The following is a 26,333-nucleotide window of genomic DNA, read 5'->3' as shown; positions in this document are numbered from 1 at the left end:
ATCTTCATCATCTTCTGTTTCTTCTTCTTCTTTCACACGTTGTCTCCTCCTCGCGTCTTGCCGCTCTCTTCATTTCCATCCCGTAGCAGTCATCATGTGTTTCAGCTTTCCCGGTTTGTTCATATTCCCCTGTTCCTGAAATTTTCCCTGTATTTTCACCACTGGCGCCATCACGTGGCCCTCAGCGGTATCATCAGGAGGCGAGTCAGATGGAGGTCTCGCCAGACCCTCCTGCTTCTCCTTCCTCCCTTTTGAGCTCCCAGCTGTCTCTCATCACTCCACAGGGCCCTTATGCAGCTCTTCCTTCTTCTTCTTCTTCTTCTTCTGCTCCTGTTTGCGCCTCGCCCTCCAGGACGCTTGCAGCAACACACTCATAAACGACAACACTTCTTCACATCTTTCCCTCGTTTTTCTAATCTTTCCCTTCTTCAGCCGTCCAGCAGCCTGTGCTTCTCTCATCAGCTCGCCTTTCTTTTCCTTCAGCTTTGTTATCATTTCTCTACACCAGTGACAGACTCACAGCATCTTTGTTCGGCGGGCAACAATTAGTTTCCTGCCACACTCTGATCCTTTCTTTCGCCTGTTTCCCGTACTTTACCTGTTGCTCCCTTGTGCCCCCTGCGGCACTTTCCAGAAATCTCCACACATTTTTACAGTATTTTCCAAATGGGAACACACGTCCAGTGTGATCCTCAACCCATTTCACACCCAACTCCTTTATAACGTCATCAAGTTCACCATCCATTTTAACTTTTAACCTTTAACCTACCCTGACGTCCCTGAAGACGCAGGTAAAAAACAAATGAGACCTCGCACAACAACAAAATTTGCCTCTACAACATTTAAACCGCAGGTGCCAGCACAAACAGCTTCACAACCGTCAGTTTAGTTGTTGCCAATTGATACTTTTACAACAGGTAGTACTTTACCTTTTAGTTGCTGGCCAGCTGGTTGTGGCGTCGGTGCCTTCTCTGCCTCCTTATTCCGCCTCCGGGATCCTGTTCATGACGCCAAATGTCGAGGACGGAGTTTTCTTCCTCCGGCGCCGGGCGGGCTCCCCTCCGATCGCTCCTCGTACCCTACGCATTCTTTCTTGGATCCCAAATAGAGAGCAGAAATAAAGAGTCCCAATGCAGATTTCCAACGAGAACCAGATTACAATTTATTTGTGCGAAGCCTCTGGACAGAATTCTGGTCCTCTGTGTCCCTGGTCTGTCCTCCAGCAGCCTCACTGACAGAGTCAGAGCAGAGGCCATGTCTGATCTAATGTGTGTGTATTTATGAAGTCTTCGCTCACAGGCGGGGTGATATCTCACTCTTCTGGATCTGGTCTGGGCTGGTCGGGCCTCTGCTTCTCTCACACTGATGTGGATCCGGTGTTCCTCCTGTTGTCCAGCACAGCCGCTCCGCCTGATCAGGAGTTGTCTTTCTGCACAGAGACACTCAAAGATTCCTTGCATGAACATTAGCGTATGTCTGATGAGGCGAGCAGGATTATGATTCACAAGCTGCGTTTCTCCATGATATTAAAGAGGTCAGCCGACAGTCGAAGAGTTGTAAAGTAAGACCATCGGTGAGTGGAAACAAAAAAAAAAAAAATCTTTATTTTCCAGTTTGTTCGTGAGGTAAGACTATCGTGAGACCATCGGTGCATGAAATATTTAAAAAAAAAAAATCATAATTTCCACTTTATTCATGAGGTAAGGCTTTAGAAAGACCATCGGTGAGTGAAAACTGAACGAAAAAAATTCATGTTTTCCACGTTATTTGGAAGGTAAGGTTATATAGTAAGACCATCAGTGATTGAAAAAAAAAAAAAAAAAAAAAAAAAAAAACTATTTATATATATATATATATATATATATATATATATATATATATATATATATATATATATATATTTTTTTTTATAATTTCCACTTTATTAATGAGGCTTTAGAAAGACCATCAGTGAGTGAAAGAAAAACATTAATTTTTTCCATGTTTTTCGGGGTGTATGACCGGACTGGGAGTCTGGTACACATGAAGTCAGACCTGTTCCCGGTGCATGTTGGACTCCAGCAGGGCTGGACTTTGTCCCTGGTTCTGTTTATAATCGCTATGGACACAATTTGCAGGTGCAGCCAGGAGCCGGAGGGGGTCTGGTTCAGGGACCAGGAGTCGGAGTCGGAGGGGGTCTGGTTCGGGGACCAGGAGCCGGAGGGGGTCCGGTTCAGGGACCAGGAGCCAGAGGGGGTCCGGTTCAGGGACCAGGAGCCAGAGGGGGTCCGGTTCAGGGACCAGGAGCCGGAGGGGTCCGGGTCAGGGACCACAGGATTTTATCTTTGCTTTTTGCTGTCCTGTTGGCTTCATGGAACCTGGACCATCATGCACTGGGGCGGTCTGCGGCCGGGTGTGAAGTGATGGGGATGAGGATCACCACCTCCAGACCCGAGGCCCTGGTCCTGGACCAGAGGACGGCGGTCTGTCCTCTCCGGTGGGGAGACTCCGGCCCAAGTGGAGGAGTTTAAGTATTTCTCTCTTTTTTTTTTTTTTTTGCAAAGAACAAATCCAAAAAGAAAAAGAAAGGAGGGTGGAGAAAAGGAAGAAGAAAGATGGAAAGAAGAAAGAAACACAAAGACGAAACTGATATAAAGATAATAAACAAAGAGAGAAAAACAAAGGAAAAGAAAAAATAGGAAAAAAAACTGAAACAATGGAAAGGAAAAAAGAACTAAGAAAAATAGAAAATGTTTAGAAAGAAGGAAAAAATAAAGAAAGGAAAATAAAAAGATTAAAAAAAGAAAATTATCAAAGAAAAAGTAGGAAGAGAAATGAGAGAAAAGATGAAAAAAGATAAAATACCTGAAGGATTTTAAAAATTCAGTCGAGCTGAAAAGTGTGTGGTGTGGCTCTGCTGCCCCTCAGTGGTCAGTCAGTGTAGTGCAGTGGAGAGCACTGGCCTCACAGGGGAGTCCCTGGTTCGAGTCCCTGAAACTTCTGTTATATAACGGAAACAGTTTTTTTTTTTTTAATCATTTGTGTTTTACACTGATCTTCAGAAACAGAATAATCTCCATGATTAAAACAGTTTAGGAAGACAATATGGATAAAGTACACACGCAAAAAGAACACAGGAAAAATTGTGATAAACTGATTAAAGTTTCTTTTACTTTTTTTTTACAAAACCAAAAGAAGATAAAGACAACAGAAAAAGCAGAGACAAAAAATAGACAAAAAAGAAAATAAAAAAGTGTTTCTTCTTCTTCTTCTCCTGCTGAACTCCATCCTTCCTTCACCGGCTGCATTCTGTGGTTTTGATTTGAAACTGAACCAGAGTTCAGCTTCTCTATTCCTACTTTTATATTTACTTCTGTACAGCTCAGGAACAGGATTACATCATCCTGGACAGTCCAAAAACCTGAACCGGGTTCTGGGGGGGGGGGGGCGCTGAGCGAGACCCTCAACCCTCGACCTTTGACCCCCACCGCCCACTTCAAATATCCAGCTGAAGATTTGATATTTTCATTGGAGAAATTCTGCAGAATCTGAAGAGTGAAGATAAAGATAAAACTGCAGTGCAGAGTTCTGATCATTAAAACTCTCAAACTTTACACTGAAGAGCAAAGAGCATCGCTGGACGGACAAAAACAGAACAGCCAGGAGAAACGACAAAACAGTCAGACCGACGGGTTTAAAGATGGTGGTGGAAATGAGTGTCAGTTTGAGTTCGCATGAAGCTGAACAGAGGCCAGTGACGGGGGGAGGGGGGGTGGAGGGCTGGGGGGTGGGGCCTGCTGGAGTGGAGGGCTTTGGGGGCGGGGCTTCATTTGAACTCGTACGTGCTGCTGTTGAGCCGCCGCTGCAGCGTCCTGAAGTCGGGCCGGTCCTCCGGTTCCTGCTGCCAGCACTCCGTCATGAGGTGGTAGATGAAGTCCGGGCAGTCGGTCGGCTTCGGCATCCGGTACCCGGTCTTCACCTGCTCGAACACTTCCTGGTTATCCAGACCTGAGCAGACCAGCAGAGGGGGGAACACGGATCAGCGCTCGGTCACCGCGGGTTCCCGCCGCAAACCGGCGCTCCGAGCAGGACCCGGGTCAGCCAGGGTCCGGGTCCAGTCGGGAGGCTCTCTGTCGGACCCACCTGGGTAAGGAACGCCTCCGTAGGTGAAAACCTCGTAGAGCAGGATCCCGAAGGACCAGACGTCGGACTTGCTGGAGAACGTTCCGTGGCTCAGGGCCTCGGGGGCGCTCCACTTGTACGGGATCTTCTTCTCCGTGGTGACGTAGACGGGTTCCTGACGGGGGAGAGCAGAACGGCGTCAGGCCGACGGAGGCTCGGCTCGGCTCGGCGGCGCTGCTCCTCCGTCTCCGCCCCACCTTGATGATCCTGGCCAGGCCGAAGTCGGCCACCTTGCAGATGTAGTCGGCCCCCACCAGGACGTTCCGCGCCGCCAGGTCCCGGTGGATGCTGCGCCGCTCCTCCAGGTACGCCATGGCCTCCGACACCTGCACGCTCATGTCCACCAGCGCCGGGACGTCCTGCAGCCGGCCCTCCGGTCCTGGACGGGGGGACACAGTCTGTCTCCATGGTAACCACTTCCTGAGAGGCTTTAGGCTCCGCCCCTTTCAGGCAGACCCCCAACCCCAACAAACCAGCAACAGCTCCAACTGCTGGAACAACTGAAAAATACACTGGCTACAGTGTTTCTGCCGTTTCTATGGAAACGGACACTTGTTGCCATGGAAACGCAAAACTTTAAACAAAAAAAACGAGACTTTGCCGCTTGAAACTCCACCGTAAACGGGGAGTGGAACGTCGACTTGAGCTGTTCAGCTTAGCTTAGCTTAGCTTAGCTTAGCTTAGCTTAGCCCAGCCTTCAGGCCAGACCTGTCCTTCTTGGAAGGTTCTACCAGGAGAACCTGGACTGAAGGAACCTGGGGAGCTTCCTGAGTCCTGTGTCAGGGTGGATATGGCAAAGCATTGTGGGTAATTTCTAACCAAGTACTGTAAATGCCTGAGAGAATAAAGACTACGGCTCGGACCATGTTTGTTCCTGATTTGATTTTCTACGAGTTTTTTGTGGCGCTGATTTGATGTAAATTGCGATTCCTTGATTCTGATGATTTTTACCTCCGCCAAGGAGGTGATGTAATCACGTGGGTTTGTTGGTTTGTTGGTTGGTTGTTTTGTGAGCAACATTACGGAAAAAGTTATGGACGGGTTGCAATGAAACTTAGTGGAAATGCGGGTCCTGGGCAACTTAGAATCCATTAAATTTTGGTGACGATCCGGATCACTTTCTGGATCCAGCAGTTTTTTAAAGGATTCTTTATCATTGAGAGATCAGGCAGTCTTTCACATAGCTGGGCATAACTCAACAATAAATGACAAGGAGGCTTAGAGAACATTACAATGTCATTTCTTCAAGGACTCTAAGAGAGATCAGCTGCTGATCCAGATCAGGAAGTGTTCCGGATACCAGGATCCAGAACAGACAAAAACAGGGGGGTTCCGGAGAGTCGGTCACTGTGAGGAAACACTGAGATATGAACAAGCAGCAAACAGCTTTCTCACAGACACTGTTTGTGTTGGGGAGGAATACAATGTTTTTTAGTATATCTGGTGTTCTTCTTGTTGTTGGTGACTGATTGGAGCTGTGGCGGAGGGCTGCCTCTCTGAGAGCCACATTCCAGTTTGTTTGTTGTTTTCGGCTTTGACAGCGGACCATGAGAAAAAGTTCAAACATCTAGAGACTCTGTCAGGAGCAGTGCTCGTCACAGCTGAGTCTAACCTTTTAAACTTTCTTTTCAAAAGCTTTGACTGTGTAGCTATATAAGAAGCAAAAATAAAAGCGTAAAAAATACAGTTTTCTTCAAACCAGCATTTTATCCTCATGTCTTCAGAAAATAACAGAGGTGGCTTCAGTTTATTACTGTTAAACTAATCTAGATCTATCTAGAATCTATCCAGATGTCTTCAAGTATTTTTGAACACGGCTTCAAAACACAAAACTAGAATGAAGTATTTAAAGTTTTTGAGGAAAAAAAATCGATTTAAAAATGGCAAAAAAAAAAAAAAAAAAAAATCCTCTGTACTTTTGTGACTCGATTTTTTCCAGACCTCTAATAAACCCTTCAAGTTACCATGAGTCCACATGCTAATGCTAATGCTAACTGATCTGACTGTATCTAAGCTGTTATGTGTTTATTTGTTATTTTCTCGATATTTTAGGAAAGTTTTCCCTTTTTTGTGTTAGTTTTATTTCTTTAAACAAGCTAGCTGGCTGTTAGCATCGTGCTGTTTGGATCCTTGGCCCTGCAGACTCTCCTGATCACTCCGCCCCTTTAGGCCTGAGAGGAGGGCGGGGCGAGAGGAGGGCGGGGCGAGAGGCGAGAGGCGAGAGGCGGGCGGCGAGAGGCGGGCGGCGTGCGGCGTTCCACCTCGCAGGAAGCTCAGCAGGCTGCCTTTCTCCATCAGCTCGGTGATGATGTAGTACGGCGTCGACTCGGTGCAGATGGCGAACAGCGAGATGAGGTAGCGGTGGTGCAGCGTCTTCAGCATGTTGACCTCTCGGTGGAACTCCCGGAAGTCCACGTCCGAGTCTGCAGAAGAAGAAATCACACGGCCTGACTTCCTGTTCAGCGACCGGCAGGAACTCGAACCCAAACCCAGAAGAAAGCAGGCTTTATGGCACTAAGGCAGTGCCCCCCCGAACGCCGTGCTCCGCCCTTTACCGCTCTTCAGGATCTTGACGGCCACGTTGATCAGGTTCTTCCAGCGTCCGCGGTAAACGTCGGCGAAGTACCCGGAACCCAGCTGCTCCCCGAGGGAGAACTCCCCCTTCGGGAGGGTCCAGTGGTCCACGGTGGAGTGGCTCAGGTCCGACCGGCCGGGCTGCCGCTGGGGGGGGCGCACACACACACACACACACACACACACACACACACACACACACACACACACACACACACACACACACACACACACAAGTAGTGAAAACACAGACCTCTGAGTTCCGGGTCTGGACCTGATCTGGTTCTGTGATTGGCTGCTTTATGGAGTCTCTCATCGAGATGTCGTGAAATGCCGACTCGGCGTTGGCGGGAGGGAACCGAATCAGGTACCGAGTCCCGGGTGAAAGGAACCCGGTTCTGAGGGTCCGGTTCTTTTAACGATACTTTAGAAAAGCGTCCACAGACTTTTATAAACAGCAGGATGCATAAAAACACCTGAACAGGGACTTGATCATGTATGAAGAAAAACAAGCAAAAAACACCCCAAAAAACTAAGAGTTCAGTTTTAAAAATAAGACTCAGAGGAATGGAAATTACACTTTCAAAATAAAACTGTATGTTTTCGCTTTGCGGCTGAGCACCAAATGATCCACGGTTTAACACATCAGTGTTAAGAAATGTGATTAGTTCAAAACAATGTTTCATTGAGCTTTAAAAAAATGATTATTATTATTATATTAAAAAACTGAAGGAACTGGATCAACGAGCAGAACCAGGAGGTTCAGAAGTTAAACTGTAAATGATACCCATTCCTAGTAAACAGTTTATAGTGGTTAGTTAGTTAGTTAGTTAGTTAGTTAGTTGGTAGTTGGACGTTACTTATTTAGTTCGTTAGTTATCTAATTCATTAGAAATAGTTATTTAGTCAGTAGTTTATTTAGTTAGTTAGTCATTTAGTTAGTCAGCCAGTCAGTTATTAGTTGGATGGTTAGTTATTCAATTAGTAGTAGTTGGTTAGTTATTTAATCAGTTAGTTATTTAGTTGATTAGTTTTCTAGTAGTTGGTAATTTAGCAAGTAGTGGTAGTAAGTTTGTTAGTTATTCAGTCAGTCAGTCAATAGTTGGTAATAGTTATTTAGTTAGTAGTAGTTGGATAGTTAGTTACTTAGTCAGTTAGTTAGTTAGTAGTTGGATGATTAGTTAGTTATTTAATTAGTAGTAGCTGGTTATTTATTTAATCTGTCAATTATTTAGCTATTTAGTAGTTCATTGGTCATTTTGTTAGTAGTAATTAGTTATTTAGTTATTTAGTTAGTAGTTAGTTAGTTAGCTACTTAGTAATTAGTTAATTTAGTTTTTAGTTTTAAAGCAGTTGCTTATTTATTTAGTTAGTAGTTACTTAGCTACTTAGTAGTTAGTTAATTTAGTTTTTAGTTTTATATGGTTGGTTAGTTAGTTAGTTAGTTAGTTAGTTAGCCACTAGCAGTATTACCAGCAGTGGACATGTTGAGATTTTCAGATTCACTCTGGAGTGAATCTGAAACACGCCCTTCATCTAAATAAAGTCGTCACGTCTTTTTTTGCGTCTTGCGGTTTTTGATTCCTTCCATGAAACCTGAACCTGTAAAGCTGTTTTCATAAACGTGACCGAGCGCTCCAGCGTCCGTGCCGTTCGGCGGCCATGTTTCCTGCTGGCTGTGGCGCTCAGTGGCGTCACATTGGACGAACGACCGTCTCACCCTCTTGCAGGCGCTCCCCAGCCGGCCGGCGTTCTGCAGGACGGCGCTCTGGTAGTGTTCCACCAGAGCCTGCAGGGTGGGGAACGGCAGGCTGGCCGCGATGTGGAAGCTGCTCTCATTGGACTGGACGATCTTGTAATGCTTCACCCGATTGGACGACCGGACTGCGGAGACAGCGGTTCAGAAACCCGGTCAGTGGAAGGATCTGGAGAAGGTCTTCAAGAAGAAACTCGTCCAATAAGAAGGTTCCTGTCGGCCATCACAGATCAACGCCCGCCCGGCAGACCTGGAACGTTTCACATTCACTTTGACTCTGAACACGTTCCGCAGCTTTCTTTACGTTCCGGCCTCCAGGCCCGCGGCGTGGTTCTAGGTAACCAGCTGAGGAACAGGCTGATATCTTTCAAGAATTAATTCAGAAAATGACTCGAATCTCAACTTTAATGAAACCTTCTGGTGAAAAAATCCAGTGAAACGTCCCTGAAGCTCCTGTGGCTGTTGCATTGTGGGTGTTTTTCCAGTCCCAGCCTGACAGCATGGCTGTGAGGCTAACGCTAGCTTTCACAGACCTCTCAGTGTTCCGCCGTGTCTGCTGATCTGAAGACACTTTTTTTTTTTTAAAGAAATAAAATCAATGTTTTTTTTTTCTTTTATAAACAACATTTGTATATTTTTCTTGTCCGGATTGGAGCCTCTAGCAGGTGTCATTTTGGTCCACGAGCCTCATGTTGGACACCCCTGTCTCAAACGCTACAAACCATCGATCACGTAGAAATATCAGTGAATGTAAGAGAACCTCGGCTGGAAGAACATCGTGTAGTGGAACCCGGTCAGCGTTCCCCTCTCTGGGTTCTACTGGCCTTGCCTGACAGAACGTATCCCACGCCGTCCCGCTCGCTGTGCCGGACCAGGAAGGACCCGTCCTGGTTCTCGGGGCCCATCAGGTGACCCTGAGCGTCGAACCGGTTCATCGTCCCGAAGTACCACCTGAGGAGAGACCGGCAGAACCGCCCACGTTCCTCAGTAGAACCACAGCAGGGACTGGAGAGAACGTTCAGACTCCTGAAGAGCGACCGAACCGAGGCGGAGGAACGGAAACGGAAATGAACGGACACACACCGCACACACACCTCACTTCCAGTCTGAGGTGTGTGTGTGTGTGTGTGTGTGTGTACGGGTTTTTCTATGCTTGTGGGGACCAAATGTCCCCACAAGCATAGAAAAACCTGCTCGATGTGCCTTGTGGGACCTTTTTCGGTCCCAATGAGGAGAAACAATGTTTTCTTGACCATGTTGTTGTTACTGAAAAAAGTAAAAGTGCAAAAACATTTCTTTAGGGTTAGGCTTTGTTTTGGTCTGGGTTAGGGTCTGGGTTAGGGTCAGGGTCAGGGTTAGACATGAATGGGAGTCAATGGAAGGTCCCCACAAGGATAGAAATACTAACGTGTGTGTGTGTGTGTGTGTGTGTGTGTGTGTGTGTGTGTGTGTGTGTGTGTGTGTGTGTGTGTGTGTGTGTGTGTGTGTGTGTGTGTGTGTGTGTGTGTGTTGGACTCGTCAGTGGAGGCTCCACGTGAGCCATTCTAAAACGTGCTGATTGGAACTAAACACACACACACACACACACACACACACACACACACAGCTTTACTGTCTGGACTTGGACCGTTGCTTGTAAGCGTTTCCGCTTCCCGCTGACGGTCGGTTCTGGTTTTACGTTTCGACGATTAAAGACAACAAAGTGCTTCCTGTTCGCAGAAGAGCTGAGGTCAAAGGTCATTCCAGCACAGACTAAATCAGACTTTTCCTGAACCTTCAGCTGTTTTAAACTCTCCTCTCACTCAGTGAGGAACTGAGACTGATTTATTTTAATTCAAGCAGGAGCGGCGAGCGGGCGACCCGGACCAGAGGTGAGAGGTCACATCCTCACTAACAGCAGCAGGACAAGCTGTGGCGTTCAGGTTCTGACGGTCCGGACGGTTCTGACGGGTTATATAGCACAGTTTATTCTCTGACTGTAAACCACAAAGCAGCTGAGCCCCGACCGGTTGTTATGAATGATTAAACTGCTGTAACCATGGAAACAACACTGAGATCAATCACAGTCATGAAATGTCAGGATGCGGCGGATTCCCCACTTTCAGCTCTTTTATCCAAATATCTCTATTTTCCCTGAAGAAAGGAGCTGAATCTCTCTCTCTCTCTCTCTCTCTATTCAGATTCAAACTTCATTCTGAGTTTTCAGGCGTTTAAGATCTTTTTAGAGCAGAATTGGGCTTTAATCTGATTCATAGAGGAATAAAAAGTCCCATGTAAACACAGGGATTCTCTCTCTCTCTCTCTCTCTCCCTCTCTCTCTCTCTCTCTCTCCCTCTCTCTCTCTCTCTGGATCCATTAGTTCTCACTTTTCACGGTGATTAACGCGACATTTAACGTTAACGCTGGACTCTGGACTCTCTCCCTCTCTTCCCATAAAGCTCTGACTCGCTGAACTCAGCGGAACAAACACAGCGGCGTTTGCGCAACAGGTGGCACGCGCGCCCGGGCGCGTTGCCGCGAGGCGGGGAGGCTGGACGGGGTACGGTCCGTACGGAGGATGCTCCACTCACGGCTGCTCGCTCAGGGAGTCCGCCTGGGTCAGGTAGTTGCTGGGCACGATGCCGGCGGCCAGCACGCGCCCGTTGCGCTCGATCTTGTGCGCGTCCCACCAGTCCCCGCTGCTGTTGAGCACGAGGAAGAGGTCTCCCCTCCGGAAGGACAGCTCGTCCGGGTGGCCCGCCTCGAACGACCACATCGCGGTGTAGACGGGGCCGGGCGGAGCGGGGGGGTCGCTCTTCTCCTGGAAGATCCGGTCCCAGAGCGCGCCCAGGCACGGGCACGCTCTGCGCAGACGGTCCTCCGGAGAGGATCCGGCCCGAGCGCCGGGTCGGCTCATCCCTCCCGCCGCGAGGCGGCCAGGGAGCACCGGGAGGGTGGAGGGTCCGCCGTGCGCAGTGCGCAGTGGCACAGGGTCCGCGGGGCGCACAGCTGGAGCGTCCGCGGCGCGCAGTGCTCACGCACGAGCTGCTGCTCACAATAACTTCCCCGTGTGAAGTGTTGGCACGAGGCCGCGGGCCTGGAGCCCCGCCCAGGATGAAGCTCAGCTGAGAGAGACTCAGGTGTGAAAGAAAAACCATGAACCTGCAGCTTCCTCCGCGGGAACCAAACCCAGAACGACGAGCGACGCCGGAAGCAGCGATCCGGACTGTTCCTGAGCAGCCAGGATCCGTTACTGTCACGAGACGTTCAGCTGGAAAAACTCATCTCACTTCACCGATGTCTGTTTAAATCCAGCGGCAACAGAAGCTGCTCTCAGACAGACAGTCTTCCTCTTCATCCTCCTCCTCTTCCTCCTCCCTGTTGGGAAACTGAGGAGTGAAAAGTTCATGGTGAGAACAGGAAGTGAGAGCGCTGGGCGCTGTTCTCACTTCCTCTCCTGCAGGATGTTTTCTTGGCCTTCCCGTCTGCTGGTTCGGGTTCTGTTGATCCTGATCCAGAGCCGGCGGCTCGGTCCGCTTCACGCTTCAGGCTGCTCCTTCATGCGGTTCTGGCTCTGTTCCACGCTGGTCCTGATGTTCCAGGGAAGCAGGGTCAGACAGGAAGTGAAACCGAGCGAACGGGAACGTCTCCGTCTCCATCGTCCACGTTCCTGAGAGAAAGAACGAGGTTCTGGATACGAAACGCTGAGTTTTCTCCTCAGAATGAAAGGATGAATGAACAGATACAGTTTTCTCATTCTGGCCCTCGTGGACCTGTCCTCGACCTTTGACCCATTTGACCACCAGATCCTGATCAGCTGGACTCCTGCAGCAGCTGATCGCCGCCTGGACCAGGAAGAGCTGCTGGTCTGCAGAACGTCCAGAACCCAGCTGAGGCTGCTGACCAGCGCCACCTGGAGGTCCCACATCACACACCTGTGTTAAAATCCCTCCTCTGGCCCCCCGCTGTGCTCCGTGTCCAGTTTAAAATCCTGGTGCTGACCTTCTGACCTCTACACGGCCAGGCCCCCATGTCCATCAGCGGCTGAGTCACCCGCTACATCTCGGCCCGGAGCCTGAGGTTGTGGGAATTTATTTAGTTTCAGTATTCTTATTCTAATACTTGCTCACATATGATACTCAGGGGAAAATACCACAATATACCCGGTAAATGCATTTAACTTTGTTTTGCAGCTGCTTATGTATTTCGTGATGATTTGTAACCTTAACCATGAAAAAAGCTCAGGAGGTCCCGGGAAGTTTGTCTCGTCTGAGCTCTTCCAGAAAACACCTGAGGGAGTGAAGGACAGAGTCTGTCGGGGCGAGATAACCCGGGATGCGAAACCTGGGAGATCCCCGTGCCTGGGAGAGAGGACGGGGCGGACGATGGAAAACTACCGAGAACCACTGTTTGAGAACCCCGCCTGCGAGCGAGGGATCAGAAATGCACACACACAGATCAGACATCGCTTTTCGCCTGCTGGACGCTACTTTCGGTAGACCAGGGACTCAGAGACTAGAATTCCTTGTCAGGGAAGCAACATGTTACTGTAATAAATTCACACACTGAACAGCCAGAAGTCGTCAGGTCCTGACTGTACACCTTGCTACTGGGATCCAGAAAGGCTCTGTGGGATCGAGGCGTGACTGGAGGGGAAGCCTCGGCTGGAGCGGCCTCACGGAGACGGGCTGAAGGTCCTCAGGTCAGAACCTGCTGAGAGTCCCTGGACTCGTCTGAAACCCAGGAGCGACCGCTGGTTCACATCCAGCCTCTGGAAGCAGCTTCCTCCAGACCTGGTCCTGGACTCAGAGGAGGCTTCAAAAACCCTTAAAAACATCTGTTTCAGGAGAGGCTTCGGACCCGGGCCAGCGCCGTCCTGGCAGAACCGTGTTCCGCCCATATGACTCCTATCGCTTTGATTTTCTGTTCTGTGTGATGTTTTGATCTTTGTGAGGCTGATCTGGGAAGAGCGCTGCAGAAATGAGTTTCACTGACTCATCCTCATGGTGGTGACAACATGACTCATGAATTGTTCTTCCCTCCTGGAACAGGACTGTCATGTCCGGTCGGACGAGAGAACAGCAGCACCGCAGCCAGAATTCAAATCATTCTTAAAATACTTTATTCTTTGCATAACAAGAGTTGCTGCCTGCCGGCGCGCAGGCGGAACCAGGAAGCAGCGCTTCAGTGAATATGGCTCAAGTTTCCAGGACTTGGCTCTGGCATGCAGGAACCGGTCCCGGCTGGAACCGTCCTCTGTACAGGATAACAGACCAGAACCAGAAGAGACGGTCCTCTGGAGGGGGAAGAGCCTGGAGGGGGAAGAGCCTGGAGGGGGAAGAGCCTGGAATCTGGAGGGGGAAGAGTCTGGAGGGGGAAGAGTCTGGAGGGGGAAGAGCCTGGAGGGGGAAGAGTCTGGAGTCTGGAGGGGGAAGAGCCTGGAGGGGGAAGAGCCTGGAGGGGGAAGAGCCTGGAGGGGGAAGAGCCTGGAGTCTGGAGGGGGAAGAGTCTGGAGGGGGAAGAGTCTGGAGTCTGGAGGGGGAAGAGTCTGGAGGGGGAAGAGTCTGGAGTCTGGAGGGGGAAGAGTCTGGAGTGAACAGTCTGGAGAGTGAACAGTCTGGAGAGTGAACAGTCTGGAGGGTGAACAGTCTGGAGAGTGAACAGTCTGGAGGGTGAACAGTCTGGAGGGTGAACAGTCTGGAGGGTGAACAGTCTGGAGAGTGAACAGTCTGGAGAGTGAACAGTCTGGAGGGTGAACAGTCTGGAGAGTGAACAGTCTGGAGAGTGAACAGTCTGGAGGGTGAACAGTCTGGAGAGTGAACAGTCTGGAGAGTGAACAGTCTGGAGGGTGAACAGTCTGGAGGGTGAACAGTCTGGAGGGTGAACAGTCTGGAGAGTGAACAGTCTGGAGAGTGAACAGTCTGGAGAGTGAACAGTCTGGAGAGTGAACAGTCTGGAGAGTGAACAGTCTGGAGGGTGAACAGTCTGGAGAGTGAACAGTCTGGAGAGTGAACAGTCTGGAGGGTGAACAGTCTGGAGAGTGAACAGTCTGGAGGGTGAACAGTCTGGAGGGTGAACAGTCTGGAGGGTGAACAGTCTGGAGAGTGAACAGTCTGGAGAGTGAACAGTCTGGAGGGTGAACAGTCTGGAGGGTGAACAGTCTGGGGGGTGAACAGTCTGGGGGGTGAACAGTCTGGGGGGTGAACAGTCTGGAGGGTGAACAGTCTGGAGAGTGAACAGTCTGGGGGGTGAACAGTCTGGAGGGTGAACAGTCTGGAGAGTGAACAGTCTGGGGGGTGAACAGTCTGGAGGGTGAACAGTCTGGAGGGTGAACAGTCTGGGGGGTGAACAGTCTGGAGGGTGAACAGTCTGGAGGGTGAACAGTCTGGGGGGTGAACAGTCTGGGGGGTGAACAGTCTGGGGGGTGAACAGAGCGACGGGTGCTCAGTTTGGCCGGTGAACAGGCTGGCCGGTGAACAGGCACTGACGTTGTTCCGGGTCGTCCAGAGCGACCAGCGCTGTCCCTCCCGGCTCGTCCGTCTCGTCCGTCGCTGCTCTGCTGTGAAATCCAACTGACTGAAAGGACAATGTCCTGGAGACACACTGCCACGGCGTCCCACGTCCCCGAAACAGCAGGGACGCTGAGTGACAGAGCATCGCCATGACGACGGTGCAGAGCCACTCGACTGCGACATCAAGTTTAAATTGGGGGGGGGGGGGGGGGGGGGGGGGGCAGTGTCCGAATGTCCACACTCTGTCCTCACCCCTCAGTCCCTACAGAGCTGGACTACATAGTGGACTTCATAGAGCCTGAATCCGTTGGGATTCGGACTCGCAGCTCCCTACTTTTTCCCTCAGCGCTGATCACGTGACCCCTGGCCGTTAGAGATGCGCAGATAGCTCATTTTTCCATCCGAAACCGCTTCTTCAAATCACCATCCGCCCGCCATCCACTCGCACGAACGATTTTTTATCAATTTTCAAAACCGAACCTGCCGCCATCCGCAGTGTTTTGGCTATTAAAATGTTGCTTTTTTTTATCTGAGTGCTTCAACCGCAACCCGCCCGAATGTAACTAAAATCTTAATTTTTCGACACGTCATCCGCCCGATCCACCGTTATCCACGGGTGCAACCGCAATCCACGCATCTCTAGACCATGGTAATCAGAGGCTTTGTGATATATATTTCTTTAATGTCTCTTATTCTGCATTGTGCTTTCCTGTCGTCTTTCTAATCATTGAAGGATAAATAAAAACATATTATTAAATTCTTCCCGGCTCGTGCTGCTACTCTTCCACTATTTTGCTGAAGATTTGCAATGCACCATGGGTAATATTGAGCCGTCTAGGGACCATCGATGCTCACTACTTTTCAAGATGCATTGTGGGAAATTTCTAGTGCCCTTCTTGTTTGCTGTCAGGACATTCGGACAGCCCTTGTAGTGTCCTGTAGAGGACACAGCGTGGACGTTCAGACACAGCCTGAGACTCCTCCCCCGTTTCCACGGCAACAAGTTCAAATGAAAAAAGCTAAACCTCCGTTGCCTCTGGAGTCCGTTTCCACGACAACGGAGCTCAGAGTGACTGAAAACACTCGGAAACAGGAAAAACAACATTTTCTGGAAATGCTGACTCTGAGCAGCGTCGTCATGGAAACAGGAGCCCAGAGTTCTGCCTCTGCAGCTCCATCACGACAGCGGAACAGATCAGAGTGATCAGAACGTCGCTGTGGAACGACGACGACTCCGTTCATGTGTTCATCCCGCGGCAGAGTTCCCTCTGCTGTCTGTCACAGCTCACATGGAAGGGGTCAGAGGTCATTACTGCGCTAAGCTTTGGAAGAAAACAGATAAATAACAGACAAAATAGCAAAACACAAAATCCAGGAAATAAAAAACTAACAGCAGAATAAATATGTGAACGGTGTGTGTGGCACCTGGTGGATAGCACCTGCTGAAGTCCATCTTTCTCCATTTCAGATCTTTAGCATCGTCGTTTTGGTGCTGAAGGTTCCGGAGCTCTGGGCTCAGGCGTTCTCATTACAATATTGTGTTTTTCCTACGGATGCTGAGGAATGTTGGGAAGCAGATTTTCATCCCGTTCCTTGTTTGGAAGGTATGGAGGGAAAGCGGCTGGAGCTCCTGTAAACGTGTCTGAACTCGCTGTGTGTTTTTGAAGCAGCCCTGAGCTCTTTTAACAGCTCGATGTGGAGCTGTGTGTGTGGAGTTCCACAATCCCACCGAGCAGACGCTTCAGTCCACCAGCAGAGGCCCGCAGCCCCACCGGGGGCAAGTCAGGGTTCAGTGTCTTGCCCAAGGACACTTTGGCAGACAGACAGGAATCGAACTCACAACCTCCCGATGGTGGGACAACCGCTCTCCCCACTGAACCAGCTTAACGGAGTTTGGCAGAGTCCACAGCCAATCAGAGGAGAGCAGCTTTTGCGCCGCGGCCAATCAGAAGGCAGCGGCTGTATTTACAGAAAACTTTGGCTTTACGTCGTTTTGAAGACGCTTCAGGAGAGAAACGTTTGTTTTCCTCTCGTCGTTCTGCTGATGGAAACGAGCCTGGCGTTTTTCTCTCAGCTTCGCCGGGTTGCTATGGTGGTTGCTACGGACGCAACAAACAGGCAGGAAGTTGACGCTCCTCTCCTCCGATTGGCTGAGGACTCTGTCGAACCCGTTAAGCAAATCTGTTTCTCACCAGTTTTACTGAAACTACAGTAGAAAACATGTGAGCGTCAGTTTTTCAATCCGTGAGTTATAAAGCATCTGAAAGAGCTCAGGACTGGCTCAAACATAAAAACCAGTAATCGTACGTTTACTGGAGCTTCTTCACCCAAAACGCTCCCTGGAGACGACGGGCTGAACTGAAGCCGGGTTCTGATTGGTGTTTTCCTCTGATTCGATCTGAAGGTTCTGAATGGACGGTCTGGCCCGGGGACCAGGAAGTGCAGAGTCAGCGTTCGGTTTGGCGAGACTCATGCTAAGCTAGGCTAACTGCGCCCGAGGTTTCCGTCCACCCGATGGTCCCTGACAGACGGCGGCGTGTCAGAACCCCGGCACGCCGCCGGATATTGCACATTTCAGTCCTGACCTGCGACCCCACGTGGTTTCAGCCCTGACCTATGACCCCACGTGGTTTCAGCCCTGACCTATGACCCCTCGGGGTTCCAGAGTGCGCGACTCGCTCGTGGCACATGTAGGAAGTAAGAAATCTAGAAAACATCCAGGTGTAGAAAAGTAGAAAGAGTGGTTTGTGTGAATGTGCTCAGTGTGCTTCTGCCCGGGGGGTCTAGCAGTTCTGGTCCCGGTGGTCCCGGTGGTCCCGGTCCCCTCCTCCCCCCGGGGTTCTAGCAGTTCTGGTCCCTCTCGGGGTCTGGCGGCCCCCCGCCCACCGCTACACCTCGATGGTCTTGAAGTAGATGCGGGCGTAGATGGCATCCAGCTGGCTGTGCAGGGCGTGGAAGGAGGGCCTCTGGGACGGCTCGGCCGCCCAGCAGTCCAGCATGATGCGGTAGATGTTGGGGGGGCAGCGGGTCGGGCAGGGCAGGCGGAACCCCGACGACAGCAGGTCCAGAACCTCCTTATTGCTCTTTCCTGGAGGACAGAGAGCCGGGTCACGGACCGGGCTTCACCAGGGTTCACCAGGCCTCACAGACGGTTGACTCGGCAACGGCCGACGCCTGAGCGCGGCGCGGCGCGGCGGCGGCCGGTTACCTTCATAAGGCATCTTGCCCCGGGACATCATCTCGTACAGCAGCACGCCGAACGACCACACGTCCGACTTGACGGAGAAGCGCTGGTAGAGGGCGGCCTCGGGCGCCGTCCAGCGCACCGGGATCTTGGTGCTGCGGCTGGCGGTGTAGACGCTGTCCTGCGGGGGTCGGTCCAAACGCCACGCGGGTCAGAGTCAGGATCGGTCCCGCTTCCGACCGAGCGGCAGGATGACGGCGCGGCGGCGGCGGCGGCTCACCTTGATGATGCGAGCCAGGCCGAAGTCGGCCACCTTGCAGAGCAGCTCGTCGCCCACCAGGACGTTCCGGGCCGCCAGGTCCCGGTGCACGATGTGGCGGTCCTCCAGGTACGCCATGCCCTCGGCGATCTGGCTGCCCATGTAGATGAGGTGAGCCGAGGTGAGGACCTGGCCTTCAGCCGCTGGGGGGGAGGGGCAGAGGGGCAGAGGGTCAGAGGTCGTGACCTCTCACTGAGCTTCAGGATGTTTCTGGATCTTAACTTTTGGCCTCGTTTCCACGACGTTTCCACCAGGGGTCAACAAACCGCCGGGACCCGTTTAGTCCCCAGTAAGACAGAGAGAATTAAACTTTTATTTTGAAAACGTACACAGAACTTTGCTTTAGTCTGCATCGAGTTTTATTTTGAAAAGTTCTTTATTGCTTCTCTCGGTCCCAGTTTGTCTCAAAACGTCGTCCAGGTTCTGCTTCAGGCTTCACCCCCCGTCCAGCCGGTCCGGGTTCAAAGACGCAAAGGACCGGTTCTCAGGACTCCGGTTCTCAGGACTCCGGTTCTCAGGACTCCGGAGGACACGCTACACTCAGACTGGATCTATTGGTGGATCTCTCGCTGGTCTTTGAATAGCTTTTGGATCGTTTTCAGTTCATCTTATCTGATTTCAGACTGGTTATCTGTAGTTAGCTTTCATTGGACTTTAGATTCAAACTCTGAACTGGTTTCATGTTACTCTGGATTTGATCTTTCGGCAGGATCCAGCTGGTTTCTGACTGGATCCAGCAGGTTTCTGACTGGATCCAGCTGGTTTCTGACGGGATCCAGCTGGTTTCTGATGGGATCCAGCTGGTTTCTGACTGGATCCAGCTGGTTTCTAATGGGATCCAGCTGGTTTCTGACTGGATCCAGCTGCTTTCTGACTGGATCCAGCTGCTTTCTGACTGGATCCAGCTGCTTTCTGACTGGATCCAGCTGCTTTCTGGTTTGGTTTGAGGCTCTGGCTCCAGACTGGTTGGGACTGGTGGGTTTCGGCGGGACTCGGGGCCGGTGGACCTGGTCTGGAGACCGGGCCGAGCCGGTTCGGGTGGTTTCCACTGCAGGACTCCGTCGCGTGAAGCCGCCCGCCGGCGCAGTCGTCGCTTCACGGCAGGATTAATTAAATTCCTCTAAATACGAAGAGCCGTCGGTTTGTTCTCTTCCTTTAACCGAGGCCAGACACTTCCTCGTCGGCGGCGAACAACGTTCACTTCCCCCCGTTCATTTCCTGTTTCTGAATAAGGTAAAGGTGATTTAGCTCTCCCTGGGGTATTAAAGCCAGGTGAGGTGAAATCTCTGCCCTCTTTAAATCCAGAGCCGAGGGAACCGGACTCTACCTCCTGGCAGCTGGACTCAGGCGTCTTTCAGCTTCAGACGGAGGACGAGTCTCAGTGAGACGCTTTCCTTCTTCCAGCTGAGCTGATCTGATTTCTGAGCAGAACTCGTCGTCTTTGCTCTGCTTCACTGAAAGCCTCCAAACAGAGAGGAAGAGCTTCAGCTTCAGCAGAACGTGACCACTGGAACCCTCGCTCCGTTTTAACAACACTTCCTCTTCTCCGCTCAGGCGTCACAGGTTTCCAGACAATTACTCGAACACACAACACCAAGAGAACACACTGCGGGTCTGTCAGAGAACACCGACCGTCTCCATAGAAACACTGAAAACCCTGCAGTTCCCATGCCTGGCCACTAGTGGGTGCTGCAGAGAACAATACACTGGAACATCAGCGATGGGAAACACAGAACTCTCCTGGTTCCTGGAGTCCAGCTGTTCTGGAGCCATAAAGAGGGCGAATCCCAATTCTCTGCTTAATCCTCAATCTTACTCCTCATTCCTCAAAATGCGCGCTCCCGTGAAGTTAAGTGTTGTCCCATTCCTAAACAAGTTGAGGAAAGGAGCGAGACTAAGGGACGTTATCTCCCTTAATTTGAGATTCTACCAGACCTACCTTGGAATTAAGGAGAATCCAGAATGCTTGTTAAATAGTTCGTTTTGCTGTTATTTTATTAATAAAAAATGGTGTATATTACTTTGGGAGTAGTTGTATTAACTTTCTATCACAGATAATATTTACAAAGGCTATTAGAAAGAAATCATGAAAATTCATTTGAATGCATTTATTAACAAGGTCACACATGCAAAATGTTAAACATTTCTAATGCAGGGCGCATTACTTACAGTTATAAAGGGCGTTGTTATGGATCATTGACCAAAATTATCACTGCTGCCAGCCCCACCACCCCCCACCACCACCACCACCGCGCTAAATTCTGCAGCGCCTTGACAACGGAGAGGGGAAAAAAACAGCGGTCCACGCGTGTGCGCTCTCTCTCCTTCGGACGGTCCAAAGAAGCGTCGCGCGAGCCCCTAGCACCCTCCCGACGGTCCAAAAACTCCCCGCCGCGCGCTCCCCCCTGGCTAAACTTTTTTCCTACAGGAGACGCTGCACTTCTTTCGGCTTTCTTCTACCCTCTTGCGCAGTGCTGCCCCCTGTGGTCCAAGGACGTAACTGTCTTTAAGGGTTGTCCCATTTCCAAGTGACATTACATTCCTTAACACTTGTTTTTAGGAGGCACTTAATTTGAGATTGAGGATCAAGGTTGAGGAGTGAGGATTAAGCAGAGAATTGGGATTGGGCCTTAACCTTTAAACCAGGAGAAGCAGCTCAGGAGGCTTCAGACAGAAACCAGCTCTGATGAAGCATCATGAAGCTTTTACAGCTCAGAACAGAGAACTTTTTACTTCAATGAACCGGTTTTTGTTCCTGATTTTAACAGTTTTGTTCTTTTCAAGCTTTTTTTTGTAGACAGTTTTAAAATTTTAGCTCTTTTATCCATTTTATTTCTTTTTAAACAGTTTTCTCTGTTTTTTCTGCCATATTTCATTTTCTTATGTTAGAAATTGGAGACGTTTCAGGTTTTTTAAGCTGTTCGATCATTTTTTCCTCATTTCTTGTTTTTTTTTTCTATTTTTCCCAATTTTCCTTGAACCTTTTTTGAATCCCTTTTGAACCCAGAGTGATGAATCATAGAATAATTTAAAAATAAGTTAAAAAAAAAAAAAAATTACCAGGATTTCACAATAGTCAACTGTAAAATTTCACTCTAAATTGCAGTATTATTACTTTACAGGATTTAACTTTAATGCTCACATGTATGACGCTGTAATTTAGAAGTTTACTATAAAAACAGTCCCATCACAGTAAACTATTGTGTTGTTTGTTGTTTTAATTACTGGGATTTCACAGCATTTTATTGTGTTATTTCAGTGCAAAATACCGTATTAAGACTCTCCACGCAAAAACACAGCAAATTACATGAACCGCACTGAATTGTGGGACCTGCCGCTGATTTTTTCATATTTTATTAACTGTTGGAGCATGGACTTGATACCACCCGCCTGGAGAACAAGAGAAGGTCATTTCGCCTCGTTTTCCACCTTTGTTCACTATGCTGACATTTGAAATGAGCGTGACACCCAGCTCGCCCACGGCTGCGAGGGACGGCCACACGGAGGATCAGCAGTCAGTCGGTTCGATGAACTGTTTGTGTGAGCTGAAGGGACGCTGAGTGTCACTGTTTGCTCCACATTTTGATTTGAGGCTGAGGTAACGTTAGCAAGATGGTTTAATATGGTGCAAAACACCCACGCTAACGTTAGCTTACATTTCTCTTTCGTCTTGCATGTGAAATTCTCAGTAGAGCAGCATGTAGGCTAATATAACGTCAGTGTTTTTTTTTCTTCTTTTTTCCTTGATCCATGAACGGCTTGTGCCCAGGCTGTTTGGCTTTCAGGCCTTCTACTCCTGATGGCATGCTTCAAAGACCCCAAAACCTCCATCATGCTTGGGACTGATGTAAGTTGTTAAAAAGATAAATCAGCATGTAGTGATTGCAGAAGTAAGTTTAAAATTTGCTGCAACATTTGTATGAAACAGGGATCCTGTTTTACAGCCATGTGCAGCGGTCACAGGAGCTGCCAGGCTGCTCGACTGTACAAGGTTTTATATTTGTAGGAAAAATGTGAAAACTGTGAATATTTTATAAATGAATTTTATAAATAAAGTCATTACATATTTCTACTTACTGTAACTGGCTGACTGATGTTTTGAGAATGTTTTTGCTAAATTTTGTATCTTATCTCCATCTCTTCTGATTCTGGTCTTTTCTGATCATTTTTCCTTTGAGCATTGGAAGTTCCTCACCGTCTCAGTGACACATTCAGCATTCCACATCTGTATGACAGCACACAGCTGCTTCTTTCAGGTGACCTGATGAAGCCACGGCCGACTGAGGAGGAGCGGCGTTGGGACCATGCAGCTGTTGCAAATTTTACACATTTTATAAAGGAGCTCGTATGCTTGTTCTGAATATGTTGGAAGCATGTTTGCCCTGGAAAGTTTCCTGTTAAATGTGATATTGCACTTTGCACTTATCAAGGTGGAATAAAAAGTGAAAAAAAAGTCATAAAGTGCAATAAAGCATAAAGTGAGAGAGAGGCTGCAGTAAAACTACAATCAACACATGGATCTTTCAATATATTCCACTGATAACTCAACTGAGTCCACACGGTGGAGCAGTGGTTAGTGCTCGTGCCTCACAGCAAGAAGGTCCTGGGTTCAATACCGGCCGGGGCTCAGGCTCTGTGTGGAGTTTGCATGTTCTCCCTGTGTGTTCTCTCTGGGCACTCCGGCTTCCTCCCACGGTCCAAACACATGCATGCCAGGTTAACTGGTCACCCTACGTTGCCCCTAGGCGTGAGTGGTTGTCTGTCTGTACATGTCAGCCCTGCGACAGACCGACCGGTCCAGGGCGACCCCGCCCTCGCAGCTGAGATCGGCTCCCGCGACCCCGAAAGGGAGCAGCGGCAGATAATGAATGAATGAATAATTAAATTGTAAATTTACAGTAAACTATTGGTTAATAATTACTTTTACAGTAATTCAACGTAAATATTTTCACAGCAATTTACTGTTCTTATTTCACATTAGTTTACTGCTACATCACGGTAATTCCTGCATGGCAACCATGAATTTATGGTAAAGTGTTGTTGTTTTATTGTAAATTACTGTGGAACAGTTACAGTAAAGTGCTGTGAATTAATTACGGTAAATTGTTGTGAAAATATTTACAGCTAATTGCTGTCAAAGCAATTCAATTATTAACCAATAATTTACTGTAATTTTACAGTGAAATGTCTGACAGTGCAGATATCATGGAGTGAAGAGTTCATGGAGCCGCTGCAGAGGGGCTGAAGAGCCACATGTGGCTCCAGAGCCGCAGGTTGAACACCCCTGTTCTAGACATTAATGATGGAGAGCATGGACCGGGAGGAGAACCTTGTTCTCATGAGTTCTCCTCGTCCGGGACCAGCAGAGGTTAACCGTCTCCACGGAGGTAGAACCTGAGTGTTCCCTCAACGTCTCGTTTTCACTCGTTTCCACGGAAACGGAGTGGCAGCGTTTTATAAAAGTCTCGTTTTCAGAGATCTCCAAGAGACGAACACCAAACACAAAAGTTTCCCTTTTCCACTGGAAACTGTTGTCGCAAAAACGAGGCCTAAAGTTAGAACCAGAACCAGAAAACTACAACAAACCAACAAACCAACAAACAAACAAACAAACCAACAAACAAACCAACAAACAGCTGCAGTTAAAGATCTGCTCAAAGGTCTGAAATGAAAAGGAAAGCCGTGTGACGGAGGCTGTGGAGTGTGTGTGTGTGTGTGTGTGTGTGTGTGTGTGTGCTGGCTCACAGGACAGGTAGGCCTTGAGGCTGCCCTTGCTCATGAGCTCGGTGACGATGTAGACCGGCTCCCCTCTGGAGCACATGGCCAGCAGCTCGATCAGTTTGGGGTGATGGAGGCTCTTCAGGGCCTGGACCTCCTTCACGAACTCGTCCTGCTTGGTGTCCTCTGGGGGGGACAGCGTCCCGTCAGGTCACCCTCACAGCGTCCGGCCCCGCCCCCCCGCTGGCCCCGCCCCCCCGGTACCTTGCTTCAGCGTCTTGATGGCCACCCTGCGGTTCTCCGTGGTCCACAGCGCCTCCCACACCTCGCCGAAGTGGCCCTCGCCCAACTTCCTGACCAGCCGGAACTCCTCCCGCGGCCGCTCCCAGCGCTCCATGTCGAACAGCTCCCGCTGCGCGCACACACACACACACACACACACACACACACACACACACACACACACACACACACACACACACACACACACACACACACAGTCAGGCCGGGCTCCGTCGCTGCTGTTCCATCAGAACATCGTCTCCACTCCGTCTTTCGTCGTGGTTCTCATGGTTCCAGAACCTCCGAGCCGCCGGACGCCGCTCCTCCTCCCTGCTCCGCCCGCTGACGGAGCCGACGGAGCCGACGGAGCCGACGGAGGACGTCTCGCTCTGTCAGACAGCTCTAAGAAGTGTGAGAACCAACGACTGCGAGAGGAGTCAGAGCCAAACGTGGATCAGGGTCGCTGAACCCCAGTGAAGTCAGAAAACTGAGCCGTAATTCTGACCCCTCTAACCCTTTGACCCCCTGACCCCTGACCCTTTGACCCTGACCCGAGGCTGCTCCAGTCTGTCTCAGAAGCAGGAGGAAGGAGTTTCTTCTTCCTGGACTCCACCTGAAACATTTGAAGCTTTATTTCATTATTCTTGATGATTTCAGCTCAAAAGTCACAAAAACCGAAAGTCCAGGATCTGAAAGTGTTTCTGAAATGTTTTTCATCTGTAGACGGAATCGTCATCAGTCCCGAGTGAAACTCAGTGATGCTCAAACTGTCGTTTTCCTGTGAAACTAACCAGGTATTAATTTAATGTGCATTATTGTTCAAATAAACAAATGTATCAAATACCGGAATTGGCTTGAAAAAAAAAGATAAAAATTCCTGCTGTGGCATTTTATCTGTATTTGTCTTGAGAAAAGACATGAGTTTCAGCTCCAGAATGAATGAGTGAAGAAACATCGACAGGATCAATAATGAACAAATGAATAAATGTCAAAGAAACAAACTCGTTTTGTTCCAAATTTATTAGAATAATCGACCAGAGAATTCAAATCAACACGTCAGGGAAATGAAAGAGTTCATGTGAAATGAACAAGTGAATTAATAATGTTAGAAACCAGAAGGAGGCTTTTCTTCCCGAAAGACAGAAACTGAAGACAACCGGAGAAAGAAACCGTCAACTCCTCAGTAAAGAGAGCTCAGCTCCAAACGGAGAGAAGGCAGACAAAATAAACCGTCCCGAGAAAAGACAACGAAAAACTGACTAAAAAAAAGATTCAAACAGACGAATCAACAAGAAAAGAACAAAACAAGACAATCAGAAATAAATAAGCAAACAGAATGTGAGGTTAAAAAACTGAAACCAAACAAACCAGAAACCAAGACCCAACAAAGTGAAAACAGACATGTCAGAGTAAAACCCCGAAAAAAACAAATAAATACAGTAAAGAGGAATAAATCCCCCAGAAAACAACCAAACAACCGAACCACAAAACAAAAAACCCAAAAACATTATTCTCACCAAAATAAATAGAAATCAAAACCCCGGTGAAGTGCGGCAGCGCCCTTCAAAATAAAACGACGAATAAAATAAAAACAAAATTAAAAATTACAAAGATGTGGAAATGTTTGAAATTCTGCGGCGTTGAACCGACGCTCGGACCGAGCAGCGAACCAGACAGACTCTGACTCGAATCTCATATTCTATTTCATTTCTTTTTAAATCTTTTAGTAAAAAATGTCAGCAGGAAGAGAAAATAACGGGAAGCATTTTGGAAACTCATTGGTGAGTTTTGAAAAGTTTAAAATATTTTAAAATAAAAACCGTAATAAATACAAAAACAAAACCACAA

General features: G+C 49.0%; 3 protein-coding genes across 3 annotated transcripts in view; all 3 read right to left on the bottom strand.

The window, feature by feature from the left end:
• Window positions 1–3,356: 3,356 nt before the first annotated feature.
• On the bottom strand, window positions 3,357–12,161 carry ptk6b (PTK6 protein tyrosine kinase 6b). Its single transcript, XM_030119227.1, has 8 exons — window positions 11,062–12,161; window positions 9,321–9,442; window positions 8,456–8,619; window positions 6,717–6,882; window positions 6,423–6,584; window positions 4,359–4,540; window positions 4,123–4,276; window positions 3,357–3,987 (listed from the first exon to the last, which is right to left on the bottom strand). The coding sequence occupies exons 1-8, from the start codon at window positions 11,385–11,387 to the stop codon at window positions 3,806–3,808; spliced, it is 1,458 nt and encodes a 485-aa protein (XP_029975087.1). The 5' UTR covers window positions 11,388–12,161; the 3' UTR covers window positions 3,357–3,805.
• A 1,414-nt stretch (window positions 12,162–13,575) lies between these two features.
• LOC115408320 (mucin-2-like) lies at window positions 13,576–16,292 on the bottom strand. Its single transcript, XM_030119010.1, has 4 exons — window positions 16,272–16,292; window positions 14,959–15,046; window positions 14,036–14,913; window positions 13,576–13,980 (listed from the first exon to the last, which is right to left on the bottom strand). Exons 1-4 carry the CDS (start codon window positions 16,290–16,292, stop codon window positions 13,669–13,671), a joined length of 1,299 nt encoding a protein of 432 aa, XP_029974870.1. The 3' UTR covers window positions 13,576–13,668.
• The window catches only part of srms (src-related kinase lacking C-terminal regulatory tyrosine and N-terminal myristylation sites), a 27,995-nt gene continuing 16,099 nt past the window's right edge, over window positions 14,438–26,333 (bottom strand). The window contains 5 exon segments of the mRNA XM_030119224.1: window positions 14,438–18,070; window positions 18,191–18,347; window positions 18,447–18,628; window positions 24,231–24,389; window positions 24,468–24,615. Coding sequence (XP_029975084.1) covers window positions 17,871–18,070; window positions 18,191–18,347; window positions 18,447–18,628; window positions 24,231–24,389; window positions 24,468–24,615 — 846 coding nt within the window. The 3' untranslated portion in view covers window positions 14,438–17,870.

This window comes from Salarias fasciatus, chromosome 20 (genome assembly GCF_902148845.1).
Source record: "Salarias fasciatus chromosome 20, fSalaFa1.1, whole genome shotgun sequence".
Taxonomy (NCBI): Eukaryota; Metazoa; Chordata; class Actinopteri; order Blenniiformes; family Blenniidae; genus Salarias; species Salarias fasciatus.
Note: the sequence above shows the minus strand (reverse complement) of the source record. Positions and strands in the feature narration are given on the sequence as shown.